Source organism: Sinocyclocheilus grahami, unplaced genomic scaffold (genome assembly GCF_001515645.1).
Source record: "Sinocyclocheilus grahami isolate Dianchi unplaced genomic scaffold, SAMN03320097.WGS_v1.1 scaffold575.1, whole genome shotgun sequence".
Taxonomy (NCBI): domain Eukaryota; kingdom Metazoa; phylum Chordata; class Actinopteri; order Cypriniformes; family Cyprinidae; genus Sinocyclocheilus; species Sinocyclocheilus grahami.
The window spans coordinates 32,014-46,922 of record NW_015505754.1 but is presented as its reverse complement, the minus strand read 5'-3'; the positions used below and the strand labels follow the sequence as shown (position 1 = coordinate 46,922).

At 35.8% G+C, this 14,909-nt stretch overlaps 2 protein-coding genes across 3 annotated transcripts; both read right to left on the bottom strand.

Annotated features, from left to right (window-relative positions):
- Window positions 1-22: 22 nt before the first annotated feature.
- Window positions 23-2,464, bottom strand: LOC107556657 (cytochrome c oxidase subunit 6B1-like). Its single transcript, XM_016239801.1, has 4 exons — window positions 2,394-2,464; window positions 1,821-1,956; window positions 376-476; window positions 23-288 (listed from the first exon to the last, which is right to left on the bottom strand). The coding sequence occupies exons 2-4, from the start codon at window positions 1,924-1,926 to the stop codon at window positions 235-237; spliced, it is 261 nt and encodes an 86-aa protein (XP_016095287.1). The 5' UTR covers window positions 1,927-1,956; window positions 2,394-2,464; the 3' UTR covers window positions 23-234.
- Window positions 2,465-4,435: 1,971 nt separating this feature from the next.
- LOC107556656 (protein FAM234A-like) lies at window positions 4,436-14,406 on the bottom strand. 2 transcript variants are annotated; one of them, XM_016239799.1, is made up of 12 exons: window positions 14,360-14,406; window positions 10,904-11,173; window positions 10,326-10,433; window positions 9,872-10,054; window positions 8,355-8,500; window positions 6,923-7,049; window positions 6,716-6,842; window positions 6,481-6,621; window positions 6,316-6,397; window positions 5,446-5,592; window positions 5,269-5,362; window positions 4,436-5,100 (listed from the first exon to the last, which is right to left on the bottom strand). In XM_016239799.1, the coding sequence occupies exons 2-12, from the start codon at window positions 11,151-11,153 to the stop codon at window positions 4,871-4,873; spliced, it is 1,635 nt and encodes a 544-aa protein (XP_016095285.1). In that variant the 5' UTR covers window positions 11,154-11,173; window positions 14,360-14,406; the 3' UTR covers window positions 4,436-4,870. The 2 variants fall into 2 exon arrangements, with proteins under 2 accessions (XP_016095285.1, XP_016095286.1); XM_016239800.1 differs by lacking the exon at window positions 14,360-14,406 and adding an exon at window positions 14,245-14,353.
- Window positions 14,407-14,909: the final 503 nt, after the last annotated feature.

Sequence of the window (14,909 nt, the reverse complement as noted above, 5' to 3'; positions counted from 1 at the left end):
CATGAAGCACGCCACAACAGAATCACATTTCAAAGCCTGAGAGATTTTAATGCAGAATCTGCAACACTTTCATTTAAAAGAAGGAATGACGTTAACAATCCATCTCATCCTCCAGCCTGACAGGAGCATTTTTGAACGAACATTGATAAGGCCCTGCTCGGCTGGGGTGAGACGATACCACAGACAGATGCATTTCGGTTCCCCTGATGCAGTTCTCTGGAGGCTGTGTGATCTTCAGATCTTTCCTGGAAATGTTCCATCTTCCCTCTGAGTGTCCCATTTCTCAATCTGAGCGACACACGGAAATGTTGAGAGTAAATGACGTTCATGCACAATTCTGATGCTTACAGAAATAGAGGATGAAGGAATATTTACCCAGGATAGAGGACAGAGGGATTTGTAGACCCTCTTGTACCAGTCACATGGAGCTGTGTCGACACCTTTGGCATCCAGAGCTTTTTGGCAGCGATAATAATCTATAAATAAATTAAATGGATTCCATAGATTACTGTGTTTTTTGGACATGGTAGCATTTCTAAAAGGTGAATCACAAACAAGAACAAGTACAGGTTAAATTTCACATTACTCTAAAAAAAAAAAAAAATGTAGGAGGAAAATATTTCTCATGACAATCATAGAAAAATGCAAGAAATCTCCCTTATTTTCTTTATGCAATTTTTCATTGAAAAAAAACAAAACTTACTGTTTTTACGATTTACATAAATTATTAGTAAAATATTTGGAGTAACGCGGTTCTGAAAGTCTCTTATGCTCACCAAGGCCGCATTTATTTGATTAAAAATACAGTAAAATTATTTTCAGGATTATTTGATGAACAGAAAGTTCAGAGTATAAGGATTTGAAATAGAAATCTTTTGTAACATTATAAATGTATTTACTGTCACTTCTGATCAATTTAATGTGCTCTTACTAGGGCTGTAAAATCAATTAATCGGGATTAATCGCATCCAAAATAAAAGTTTGTGTTTACATAATATATGTGTGTGTATATTTATATGCATATATAAATAAACACACAGAAATGTATACATATTTCAGAAATATATGTTAAATGTATTTATATATAACATAAATCATATATAAATATGAATATATATATAATGTAAATATTTCTTAAATATATACACATGCATGTGTGTGTATATACATATAATATATATACACACACACACACACACACAACTTATGTAAACACAAACTTTTATTTTGAATGCGATTAATCACGATTAATCGATTTTACAGCCCCGAATAAAAAAAAAATTATTTAAAAAAATAAATCTTGCTTACCCCAAACTTTCAAACGATAGTGTAGGCTTATGTTTCATACAGAATTGTATTAATTAATAACAAACGTGGTTAGCATGCGAGCTTATTTCAGCAACGGGATTAAAAAATATTTGCGACTCAGAATTGCGAGGGAAAAAAAGTCTGAATTTTGTGAGGTAAACTAAGAATTGTGAGGAAAAGCTAAGAGTTGCAATTACCGTTTTTACCGTGTTGAATAAATAAGTTTCCATAGTTAAGAGCGCAGTTCAATAAACGCTCGCGAACCAAAACACCACAGCAACACTAAAGCGTGAATCGACTAAACCTTACACTTTTTATATCACAAGTATACACGCAAAAGTTCTGTTAAAAAGTTTGTAAACAGCTAAAAGTCTATTCAAATCACTTGCATAAATGATTTGCAAGTTACACTGATGGTTGCACCACCACAGGTCACGACTTTCTGCAGTGGATTACACGCACTTGCATAACGTTACTCTCTAAATATATATTTTTCCCAATAAATGACTCACCCAGGTAGTTCTGCCAGCAGTTTCTCGTCTGGTTCTGGTTCGGGAAGCGGGCATCGAACGGTGCCGTGCGGTACTGCTCCAGTTTCTGCTGAACGTCTTCGGCCATGACTCGCGCGTGCCGTTTAATTCCGATCACCTTAAATACATGCATCTATCATAATTCAGCAATAGATTAATGCAGCACGCTGCGCGATGCCAAGAGATGCCCATGCATGCCCATACGCATCAGAATGCTTAATTTCATCATGAAAAAAAAAGAAAAAAGAATAGTAATAAAACATGGGTCACGAGACTAATGTATTTATATGAGCTCTATGTGATTAGACGGTGTGTATATGACTAATATAACGCTGCACATTTCAGTAGGATTACAATAGCGCATCTGTCAAGGTGTTACGTTTCATATATTATTCCACTTATTAGTTTTGCATTTCAAAGAGATCCGATGTGGTCGATGCCTCCGTCGTCACATTGTTAAACACTTTCGCTTTTACAATCAGAGTCCTTGTCCCGCATTTCAATAGAAAGCGTTACATTACCGCATGCAATGACAGCGTATATACAGTGTTTTACCTGTCTGAGGCTGATGCTGGCTGTTCGGAGAGACTTTTGTTCAGTGACAGACAATCCTCATTCACTAGCTCGTTCTCACATTCACCAGGAGATGCGTTTAACATAATAAATCAATAATTCACTTTCGGTAGTTTTTGCATTTTCTTCGTACAGTAATACGTATTGTCTTGCATTTGCGGTCTCTGTGGTCCAGGAAACCTGCATGAACCTACTGTATGTGTACAGTGTGCGTGTGTGCATGTGGCACGTTTAAATGGAATAACAAAATTACTTTTCTGAAAACTTGGCTTATGAATATTAAGTTGGTATGACCTAATAAATATTCATGAGATAAGTGTGACGTCTTGAATAAGCATGAAACAAGAAGATCAAAAGAAATGATAAACTGCATTAAAGATTCAAAAAACAATAGCACTGAATGCATTCTGCAGTTTTTATTACACAGTGTAGCAATGCAATCATTTAGAGTATTCTCCAATAAAGACAGAAAATGGCATAAGCTAAATTTTCGACCTGATCTACAGGTTTACAAAACCAGTTAATAATAATAAACCTCTAATTATAAATACAACGCATCAAAGTTAGCTGATTTATTTTAAACATGTTCATCTACTAAACCTGTAATTGAATCCACAGTGTTTCATTTGACTTCTTTAGATTCAAAGTCATGTTGTTTTGGTGCAGCTGATCGTCCTGATCTTCCGTGGATGTAGATGATGCACAGAAAACTGAAGATGACATAAAGCTACAGTAAACTAAAGGTATAGTTCTGCTTGTTGGTTCGACATCCACAGCCACTTTAAATTAAACCCACATTTTGTAGATATGATTCAAAACTGCAGTATATTACTCATAACAGCATCTGTAGTGATTTTAGGTCCCTCTTTAAGGCACTACATGTACAGCACTAAGTGATAACAGTCCCCCCTGCTATCAAAACATCACAGTGAGTTAACAAGAATGACAAAGGTGCATCTTTAACAGTAGCAGCGGCATGAAACAGCAGAACACTTACAAACACTTTGTTCTGACTCACCCGAACTCTTCAAACCATTAATAACCGAGACACAAAGTCTCCATCCTAACACACAAAGCCCTGTGATGCAGGAGCAACACTGCACTGCAAATATACAATATTCATTAGTTTTCTCTTGACACACACAACTAGCCTTGTTTTTAGTGTTGCTGTAAAATGCAGCTAAATGCTTAGTGTGTATGAAACACAATGTGCATTGTGTAAACTCCTCCGTTATAGCGTTACTCAAGACATCATGCCACTACAGACTCAGAATACAATGAAAACAGCACAATGATCCAAACATGAATCTCATGTCCAGGTCATATTTCATACCAAAATCCAAAGGAAAAAAAGAATAAATTATATTTTGCAAAAGAAAATTAAAGCCATTTTTAAGATGATTCCGTTTTTAGATTGTGGCATTACTTTTATGACATTTAAAGCAATAGTTCACCTAGAAATTGAAATGAGCTGAAAATGTACTCCTCTTTAGTCCGTCAAAGATGTAGATTCAACAAATTTGGAGAAATGTAGCATTGCATCTCTTGCTCACTCATCTGCAGTGAATGGGTGCCGTCAGAATGGGAGTCCAAACAGCTGATAAACACATCACAATAATCCACACCACTCCAGTCCATCAGTTAAGAAACAAATAGTAAGAAACAAATCCATCAAGACGTTTTTTTAATCTTCAAAACCATTGCTTCCAGCTAAAATATGAGTGTGTAATCCATAATAACTCTTCCTCCAGTGAAAAAGTGGTCTGGTCTGAATCAGGAGAGAAATCTGCACAGATCAAGCAGCGTTTAAACAGTCCAAAACAGCTCTAAACAAATATGTTGAAAAATTCTGATGTGAGAGACAACAGAAGATGGACATTTTTCCTGGAGGAAGCATTATTATGAATTATGGACTCATGTTTTAGCCTGAAGTGACGGTTTAAAGTTAAAATGCCTTGATGGATTTGTTTCTTACAAAAACACAGCTTTCACTTCTCAAGACATTAACCGATGGACTGGAGTGGATTTTCATTTTTGGGTGAACTACTCATTTAGACCAATTTCCAACCAAATTTGTCATGACCCAGACTGTTCTTTATGAGATTCACTTTTAATATGAAATCCCTGATCATTATAAATATATATGTAGCCCCTGATAGTCTCTGGCCTCATGCAGAAATCTGAAATGCTTTACAGTAGTTTATGATTGTCATAAAATAATGCAGCAAGTTTGTAACTTCTAAATGAATACATTCAGTTTGATAGGATTTGGTTTAGTTTCCAATAAAAGCATCTCAGGTTTTATGACATCGATCTCAAGCAGCTTTAACTAGATAACAGATATTCTAAACAAAACAGTCGTGACATGAGCTCTGTTTTGGATTTCAAGTTCTACATGCAGTCACGTTTAATTTTTTTTTTGAAAATTAGTGTTTAAATATAAACTGTGTTACTGTGTTTCAGAAAAGTGCATCACTGAAGCGCAGCCTGTAGAACTCCTGCTTCACATCCTCTTCAGTGATCGATTCATCAGCTGTTACTCTCAGAGCGCCGCTCTCCGACACATCATCCTTGATCTTGCGCTTGGTCAGAATCACTGGCTCCGTCTCGCCTGGTTCTGCGCGCTGTCGTCCATCTGGTCCCGTCAGAACGAGGTAACAGGCGTGGCGGCCTCGCTCCAACAGCGTCGCTACACAAATGCAGAGAGATGTTTATTTTTTTTAACAAACCCGACTTACAATATGTTGCGATTTAAAGGTGCTCGCAGTCGATTCGCAAACTTTTAACCCTACATATGCCTTAAAGGTACAGTAGCAAAAACTTTTAATGCAACAAAACGTTTGTGAAAAGGAGATACCCTTAAAAGAGATGATGTTCTGTGGAGGATTTCTTCTTTCAAGCAGCAGTTGGGAAAGTCGAGGATGCAGCAGGAATGATGAATGCATCTCATTCTGAGTATCGACAAAAACACAGACACACATCAGTGGCTCATTTCTGCAGGTGTGTGTTTGTGTGAATATGTTTTCGCTCTTACGGTCTGGTTGCCGTGACTTTGTCCCCAGAGCATGAACACGGAGTAGGTGTTCAATGTGAGGACAGACGCCGGATGAGGACTCGGAGTCCAGAACAACAGATTCACCTCCCACAGGACCACTCCAGAGCTTCCACTGAGAACCAATACCTAAAACACACCATATATATATATATATATATTTAATCTAATCTATATAATTAGACAGATAATATATACATGCACCAAATGTCTGGGGTCAGTTTTTCTTTTGATCATATATTATTGCATAATTGCATTTTTTTTTTCATGATTTTTAAAATGTTTTTTAAAAAAGTGTAAACTAATTTTTACAATTAAAATAACCATTTATATTTGAATATCATTAATAATGTAATTTATTCCTGTGATCAAAGCTGCATTTTCAGCATCATTACTCCAGTCTTCAGTGTCACATGATCTTCAGAAATCAGTATAATATGCTGATCTGCTGCTCAAAAAACATTTATGATTATTATCAATGTTGAAAATAGTTGTGCTGCTTCATATTTTGGTTGAAATCTTGATACATTTTATTTTTCAGGATTCTTTGATGAACGGAAGGTTCAAAAGAACAGAATTTAATTAAAATAGAAATCTTTTGTAACATTATAAATGTTTTTACTGGTACTTTTGATCTATTGAATGCATTCTTGCTGAATAAAAGTATTAATATAAATTAGTATTCTTTTTTTTTTTTTTTTTATCTTACTGACCCCATATTTTGAATGGTAGGGTTTTTACATATGATTAAAACTAGCCGAAAAGAAAAAAAATAAAGTGTACACACACACAGTATATCTAACTATATATAACACCTCAAATTATTATAAGTAATCCTCAATGATCACTTACTCTTTTGGTTTTATTGCCAACGTCTTCCTCTATCATTATATCTGGAATTCCATCTTTGTCAAATTGCCCAAATGTTGGCACACTAGACAAACACACAGAGGAATAAATCAGTGTAACACGCACAAATACCTTCCACTGGTTTGGGATCAGTGTTTTTAATCTCACCTGAGCAGAGTGCTGGTGTTTGTGGTCCACGCGATCTTTAGTTTGTCTGTGTGCAGCAGTGACACGCTGGAGTCCGTCTGGACCAGCAGTGATGGAGAACTACTGCCAGGAACAACCATCACACGCTTCAGAGAATCAAACCTACGGCGAAGCGATCAGAAGAAACACATCATATAATGAGAATGGAAAATCAAAGAAAGAAAGTGGATAAGGTTTAACCCCCGATGTGTATTACTGATAGAGGGAGATCAATCCAGTGTGCGTGTCGGATTTTTCCTCCCAGCTTTTCTCATCCTTCAGCGCAGACTCCAGACCGGCCAGAGCTGCCAGACGTCGCAAACTGACCGCATAGAGCCCAGATTCTTTGGAGAGAGAGAAACGGTTGAGTTCAGGGACATAAAGAAGAATCTAAAGAGAAGAGATGCTAAAATCCTCTACACACTTTTGAGTAACAGCAGGTATGGAGCGCCACTGGCTGTTTTGAACCGCAGGTGACCAAACACCCCGTTCCCATCAACATGCACCTCTGAGCCGATCTGATCCCCTGACTTCCCTGAGAAAAACACCAGCTGAAAGAGGGAACAGATCACAATGAACACTATCACGAAGTCTTCAGCACAGGTGTTATTAAGTGTGTGTGTGAGTGTGTGTGTGTGTGTGAGCATTTGTGACAAATGAGGACATAAATGTGTATAATGACAAAGGTATGACAGGTATTACAAGGAGAAGGTGACTTCAGGGCATTACCCCATGTCCCCACTTTTCACAAAAACAAACCTGTGTGAGAGTGTGTGTGTGTGAGAGAGAGAGTGTGTGTGTGTGAGAGAGAGAGTGTGTGTGTGTGAGAGAGAGAGTGTGTGTGTGTGAGAGAGAGAGTGTGTGTGTGTGAGAGAGAGAGTGTGTGTGTGTGAGAGAGAGAGTGTGTGTGTGTGAGAGAGAGAGTGTGTGTGTGTGAGAGAGAGAGTGTGTGTGTGTGAGAGAGAGAGTGTGTGTGTGTGAGAGAGAGAGTGTGTGTGTGTGAGAGAGAGAGTGTGTGTGTGTGAGAGAGAGAGTGTGTGTGTGTGAGAGAGAGAGTGTGTGTGTGTGAGAGAGAGAGTGTGTGTGTGTGTGTGTGAGAGAGAGTGTGTGAGAGTGTGTGTGTAGGCCTGTCACAATAATCAATATATCGCGCAATATTTGTACATTACCTCAAACATTTTTGGTGACGCAATATATCGCCCATTATATTTACTTAAAAATGAATGTCACCATGTTTTTTGCATTCCACTTGCAAACTTGCAACTTTCCCATGAAGCCGTGTCTTTTGCAGCTTCTCATACATAATGTGGTGTAGTCATGAGGTGCTATTTCAAATAAAAAAAATGCTTCTACAAAAAACTTTCATCTGTAGATTTGATCTTGTTTAGGGATCTGTGTCTTTGTGCATACGGACATCTGACTGCTGAGTAGTGCTTGTGTTTTTCAGCAATAGTGTGCACCCTTCATTTACAGAGAAAAGAAGGTCCGGGAAAAATCTGTAGATGGAAAAATGTCCATAAAAGTTCTTTGTTTGCACTTTTTGTTAGAAAATGTTTATTTACTATTTATTCAAGTTTTTTAAGGTATCTAATATTTTGATACTTAATTTCCATGATCTAAATATTCTTAAGAATCAAAAGTTTGTTGTCATTTGGAAGTGTGTAGGCCTTCTTGCATTATTATGCTGTTACGTTATGATTATATATTCAGTGGCATAAAATGGTCTTTAAAATGCCAATAATATCACTTATCGCAATTATTTCTGGGGCAATATATTGCACAACAAAAAGTTGTTATCGTGACAGTCCTATGTGTGTGTGTGTGTGTGTGTGTGAGAGAGAGAGTGTGTGTCGTACCGGTATGGGTGTGAATGATGACGCTTCAGGATTATATGAAAGTATGGCAAAGTCCTCTGCTTTATCAGCATTCAGATCCGGAAAACTGATCAGTGGGAGATTTCCATTCAGCACAGTAGAACGCGACTGCTGCCACCTGATCACACCTGAAACATCAAAATATTTCCAAATGCACTTTTGATTTGGACAAAAAGCACTGTGATAAAACCATATTCATACACTACCATTCACAGAATGATTTTTTTGTTAATTTTTTGAAAGAAATTAATAGTTTTATTCAGCAAGGATGCATTAATTTGATCAAAAGTGACAGTAGAGACATTTATAATATTACAAAAGATTTCTCTAACACTTAAAAATAAGGTTTCACTTGTTAACATCAGTTAACATGAACTAACAATGAACAATACTTATACAGCATTTATTAATCTTAGCTAATGTTAATCTCAACATTTCATAATACATATGTTTCCCTGGACCAAAAAGCCAGTCATATGGGTACATTTTTTGAAATTGAGATTTATACATCATCTGAAATCTGAATAAATAATCTTTCCGTTGATGTGTGGTTTGTTAGGATAGGACAATATTTGGCTGAGATACAACTATTTGAAAATCTGGAATCTGAGGTTGCAAAAAAAATCTAAATATTGAGAAAATCATCTTTAAAGTTGTCCAAATGAAGTTCTTAGCAATGCATATTACTAATCAAAAATTAAGTTCTGATATATTTACAGTAGGAAATTGACAAAATATCTTCATGGAACATGATCTTTACTTAATATCCTAATGATTTTTGGCATAAAAGAAAAATCTATAATTTTGACCCATACAATATTTTGTTGGCTATTGCTACAAATATCCCCCAGCGACTCAACACTGCTTTTGTGCTGCAGGGACACATATGTAAGATCAAACGTTGTATCTGTTAACATATAGTTAGCACTGTGAACTAACATAAATGTTACCTTTTTTTTTTTTTTAAGTAACATCAACAAAGGTTAATAAATGCTGTAAAAATAGTTTGGTTATTGTTAGTTGATGCATTAACTAAATGTTAACAAATTAATGTGTTACAAAGGTTTCTGTTAAAAATAAATGCTGTTCTTTTGAACTTTCTGTTCATCAAAGAATCAAGGTTTGTCACGGTTTCCACAAAAAATATGAAGCAGCACAACTGTTTTCAACATTGATAATTATTAGAAATGTTTCCTCATATCAGAATGATTTCTGAAGATCATGTGACACTGAGGACTGGAGTAATGATGCTGAAAATTCAGCTTTGATCACAGAAATAAATTACATTTTACAATACATTCACATAGAAGACAGCTATTTTTAATCAAATAAATGCAGTCTTGGTGAGCAGAAGAGACTTCTTTCAAAAACATAAAAAAAACTTAACAACTGTAATCATTTGAACAGTAGTGTATACCATAATACTTACATAGTACTGTTTCAAATACACTGTACTTTTTTCTCAGTGACGTTCACGGGTGCGTACTTAAATCCCATACCTGTCTTTTTATCGATAGCTGTGAGATTGTCCGCGTGAGCAACCAGACAGCCTGTTCCTTGAAGTCCAAGGCCCTTTACACCACACTCCAGCCAATCAAATTCAGCAGCTAGAGGTCGTTCCCAAAGCGTCTCCCCATCAGTGCCATCAACAGCCGTTAAAACCAGACATGGGACTGATAAATCTGAAAAAGAATCATTATTTCAGGCAGCATAACACACAATACAGCAGCCCTTGAGTACCTTATGAAGATTTTTTTTTAGGTTATAATGACTTGAATCTTATCACTTCACAAGTTTTGAAAACTAATGCATGAGCCGTATGAACTTCTTTTAAGATGCTTCTGTGGTGTTTAAAATTTTTTTGTGACTCACATGGTTTTTTATTGAATAGATTTGTCTTTATCTCTAAAACCAACAGCAAGCGGGTTTGTGCATGTGTGTTTTTAGGCCTACCTTCACTCAAACATGTGTTACGGCTGGCTTCAGCATCCTTGTAGATGAACAACACATCCAAGGCTTTGTCTTCATTGGCGTCCTCAACAGCCAGGAAATCATACGTGGCTATAGGAGAGAAACACATTCAGCATCCAATCAGGAATGCATGAACGTTACTACTGTAGCCACATAGCCACAGCCATATCACCCTGCAGCCCAAGACTGGTTGCCCACTGAAGCTAAGCAGGGTTGAGTCTGGTCAGTACCTGGATGGGAGATCTCCTGGGAAAACTAGGTTGCTGTTGGAAGAAGTGTTAGTGAGGCCAGCAGGGGGTGCTCACCCTGTGGTCTGTGTGGGTCCTAACACCCCAGTATAGTGATGGGGACACTATACTGTAAAAAAGCACCGTCTTTCGGATGAGATGTTAAACCGAGGTCCTGACTCTCTGTGGTCATTAAAAAACCCATGGCACTTCTCGTAAAGAGTACCCCCACATGATTGTAAAGTGCTTTGGGTGTACAACAATACACAATAAAGCGCTATATAAATGCATCATTCATTCATTCATTCATACTGTGTTTTTCACGTTGCTCACCTGCATCAGGTAGCGTGCGGTTCCAGGTGGGCAGGTACTGCGGCCGTACGGGGCAGGGAAGGATGAATGAAAAGGCAAAAACAACCACCAGGCACAGGAAGAGAGAGAGGAGGAATGCAGCCGTGCGCCACCCCGTCAGGTGTGACAAGCACAGTTTTTCTGTGCAGCTTTTCTCCTTAGACACGCCCCCTTCTGCCTCTTCACCCTTCAGAGGCTCCGCCTCAAAACTACGTCCTGATGCGTCTGCCATCTCAGACCAGCTGCACACCACTGCAAGACACAAGAGGGTGAGACATATGAGACCATGGACCACAAAACCAGTCATAAGGGTTAATTTTTCGAAATTGAGATGTATACATCATCTGAAAGCTTAATAAATAAGCTTTCCACTGATGTATGGTTTGTTAGAATAGGACAATATTTGGCTGAGATACAACTATTCTCAACAATGAAAATCTGGAATCTGAGGGTGCAAAAAAATCTAAATATTGAGAAAATCATCTTTAAAGTTGTCCAAATGAAGTTCTTAGCAATGCATATTACAAATCAAAAATTAATTTTTTATATATTTACGGTAGGAAATTGACAAAATATCTTCATGGAACATGATCTTTACTTAATATCCTTATGATTTTTGGCATAAAAGAAAAATCTATAATTTTGACCCATACAATGTATTTTTGGCTATTGCTACAAATATCCCCCAGCGACTTAACACTGCTTTTGTGCTCCAGGGACACATATGAGATGTAATCATCTGGTTATTATTAAAAAAAAAAAGCTATTTTATAGTTTGAGGAAAATACAAGAGACTAGCACAATTAGAAAATCGATCGCCTGGGTCAGCAGTCAATTATACAGTTTAGAGTTACATAAAATATTTGGGTAAATGTTGTATTCCAGAGTACTTTTTAATAATTTGACATAAACCTATTTAACCCTATAAAGCCTACTGTATCATTTTTTATAAATACATGTCTAAGGCATCTAAATCTAAATGATCATACTCATACTTTTTTAGGAAGTAAAAGGCCTTTTAGTGTAGCTGTACAAAGGTCTACCTTCAGCTTGTTTAGCAGACGTAACGGACTGAAGCTACTAAGGCTTACTTGATTATCCATACATCATTTTTAACAAAAAACATGTTAAAATGTGAGTATTAAATATGATCATTATGCTTTTGAGCAACGTGTAGTTCTCTCTCATCTCTCAGTCGTTTTAAAATAATGGTTTTCTATTTTAATATACTTTAAAATGTAATTTATTTCTGTGATGCGCAGCTGTATTTTCAGCATCATTCCTCCAGTCTTCAGTGTCACATGATCTTCAGAAATCAGTATAATATGCTGATTTATTATCAGTGCTGGAAACTGTTGTGCTCCTTAATATTTTTTTTGGAAACTGTGATACTTTTTTCAGGATTCTTTGATGAATAAAAAGTTAAAAAGAACAGCATTTATTCAAAACATAAATCTTTTGTAACAATATACACTGCCGTTCAGAAATGAAAGAAATGAATGCTTTTATTCAGCAATAATGTGTTAAATTGATAAAAAGTGATAAAGACTTGCATTGTTAAAAGATTTCTGTTTTAAATAAATGCTGTTCTTTTTAACTTTATTCATCAAATAATCCTGAAACTATCACAGGTTCAAATATATATATATATATATGCACACAACGGTTTACATTTACATTTAGTCATTTAGCAGACGCTTTTATCCAAAGCAACTTACAAATGAGGACAATAAAAGCAGTCAAAACTAACAAAAGAGCAACAATATATAAGTGCAAATGACAAGTTCTCGGTTAGCCTAACCCAGTACACGTAGCAAGGTGTATATATATATATATATATATATATATTATACACACACATATACACACACAAAGAAAAACAAGTAGATAGAACATAAAAAATACAAAGCTAGTGTTTTTTTAATAAAGATCTTTATATACATATATGTATATGTACATATAAATTTTTTTAAATAATGTTTCCATTATTGATAATAAATTAGCATATTAGAATGATTTCTGAAGGATAATGTGACACTGAAATCAGCTTTGCATCACGGCAATAAATTACATTTTAAAGTATAATTAAAAGAAGTCCATTATTCTGTATTTTTGCTCAAATAAACGCAGCCTTGATGAACAGAAGAGGCTTCTTTAAATCACATTACAGATCTTACTGATCCCAATCGTTTGAACAGCAGTGTAAACTACACGCTTCATCATCAGAACATCGCAATCTGCTGCTTCTGACGGACTTCTGTGTGCACACTCATGCTGCTTTCCCATCCAGACAGAAGCTGCTGTCGAACATCCAAACTAAGCACCTCAGTCATTCTGGAGCACTTTAACCACAACAGCACTTACACATACACAAATACACTCTAAAACACCACCATCTAACGCATTTGACAAATATAAACAGGTGTTATAACCAGTGTTGGGGGTAACGCATTACAAGTAACGCTAGTTACGTAATCAGATTACTTTTTTCAAGTAACTAGTAAAGTAACGCATTACTTTTTAATTTACAAGAGAATATCTGAGTTACTTTTTCAAATAAGTAACGCAAGTTACTTTTTTTTTTCCAATTTATTGATTGACGGCTCTCCTGTCGCCATGTTGAGAGAAATCAGATGTTACTGTAACTCTAAAATAAATATGAATATGCATTAATTCATCTCACTCGCACAGATTCAGTATTCCTCAAAATGAATAAAAATAATGCAACTCAGAATATGACGCAAAACTGCAATAATTAAACGTTAAACACAAATATCCTTTATGCATTTAATCCCATTCTATTTGCTTCTGAGCTTCGATGATCCAGTTCAAGCGTACTAATAATCACACATTACTGTCTTTGTTTATTGCTGAAGTGTTGAAATGTCTTCTTCTGCATTCTTCTGTACGTTCCCTTCAGCCTGAGGCTTATTCCTTTCACTTTTGGTGTGAAAGGCTTTTATATTTGCCAAAAATACAACTTTTTTTATTTTAAAAACAAACAAGCAAGCCCTGTCCAGATTTAAAAAGTAACGCTAAAGTAACGTAACGCATTACTTTCCATAAAAAGTAACTAAGTACCATAATTAGTTACTTTTTTTGGAGTAACGCATTACTTTTAAAAGTAACTGGTTATAACGTTATGTATATAATGATTTTTAAAGTACAAAATACATCCTGAGCCTGTTTCATGGCATTAAATAACAACCACACTTTAACTAAATACAACTTATATCAGAAACAACTGTCTAGCAGAACCCGAAATCACGATCATGTTTTGTAGAAGATTTGATATGTTTGTCTGAAATAGAAGTTAAAGTGACCTCCGTTGGTGGATCTCTTCAACAAGCTTCACTTGCTGACCAAACAGAAACCAAGTTAAATGAAGTAAACGGCGATGGTTTTAGTAAAACACACAACTGCGTGATCAAAACAAACCTGGCGATCCTCCTGCGCTGCTGCGTGGCAACGACACTTCCGCGTACGGCAACGCGGCTGGGACAAAAAAGAGCGATTTTGTTACAATGGATTTTTCTTGAAGACAAACGTGTGAAATGACCTACTGGGACATTATTGAGAAAGCTCATTAAGAAAGAGTTTTAGTAATTGTACACATTACGCAGAAATGTAATTGCTTCTTTTTGTGTCAGGCCGTCGTCTGAAAAATATTTGTAAAATAAAAAAACAACAACTATTAAAATAAATGTAAAAATAAATTATGTAAACGATTAGTTCAAATTATTCGTTGTAACTGCAAAATTAAATATGATTGATGTTAGCATATATTTGTATGTTATAGGTTTTGTTATACATGTAATTATTAGGCAAGTATTATTTAATCAATGTAAGTTAAACCATTCATAAAACATAAATAATACAAAAATTGTAATAGTAATATATATATATATATATATATATAATCCAAAGAAAGATGCTAAATACATGCAGCATGAGCAGTTTTTGATTTACATTAGATTGTATAATTAAT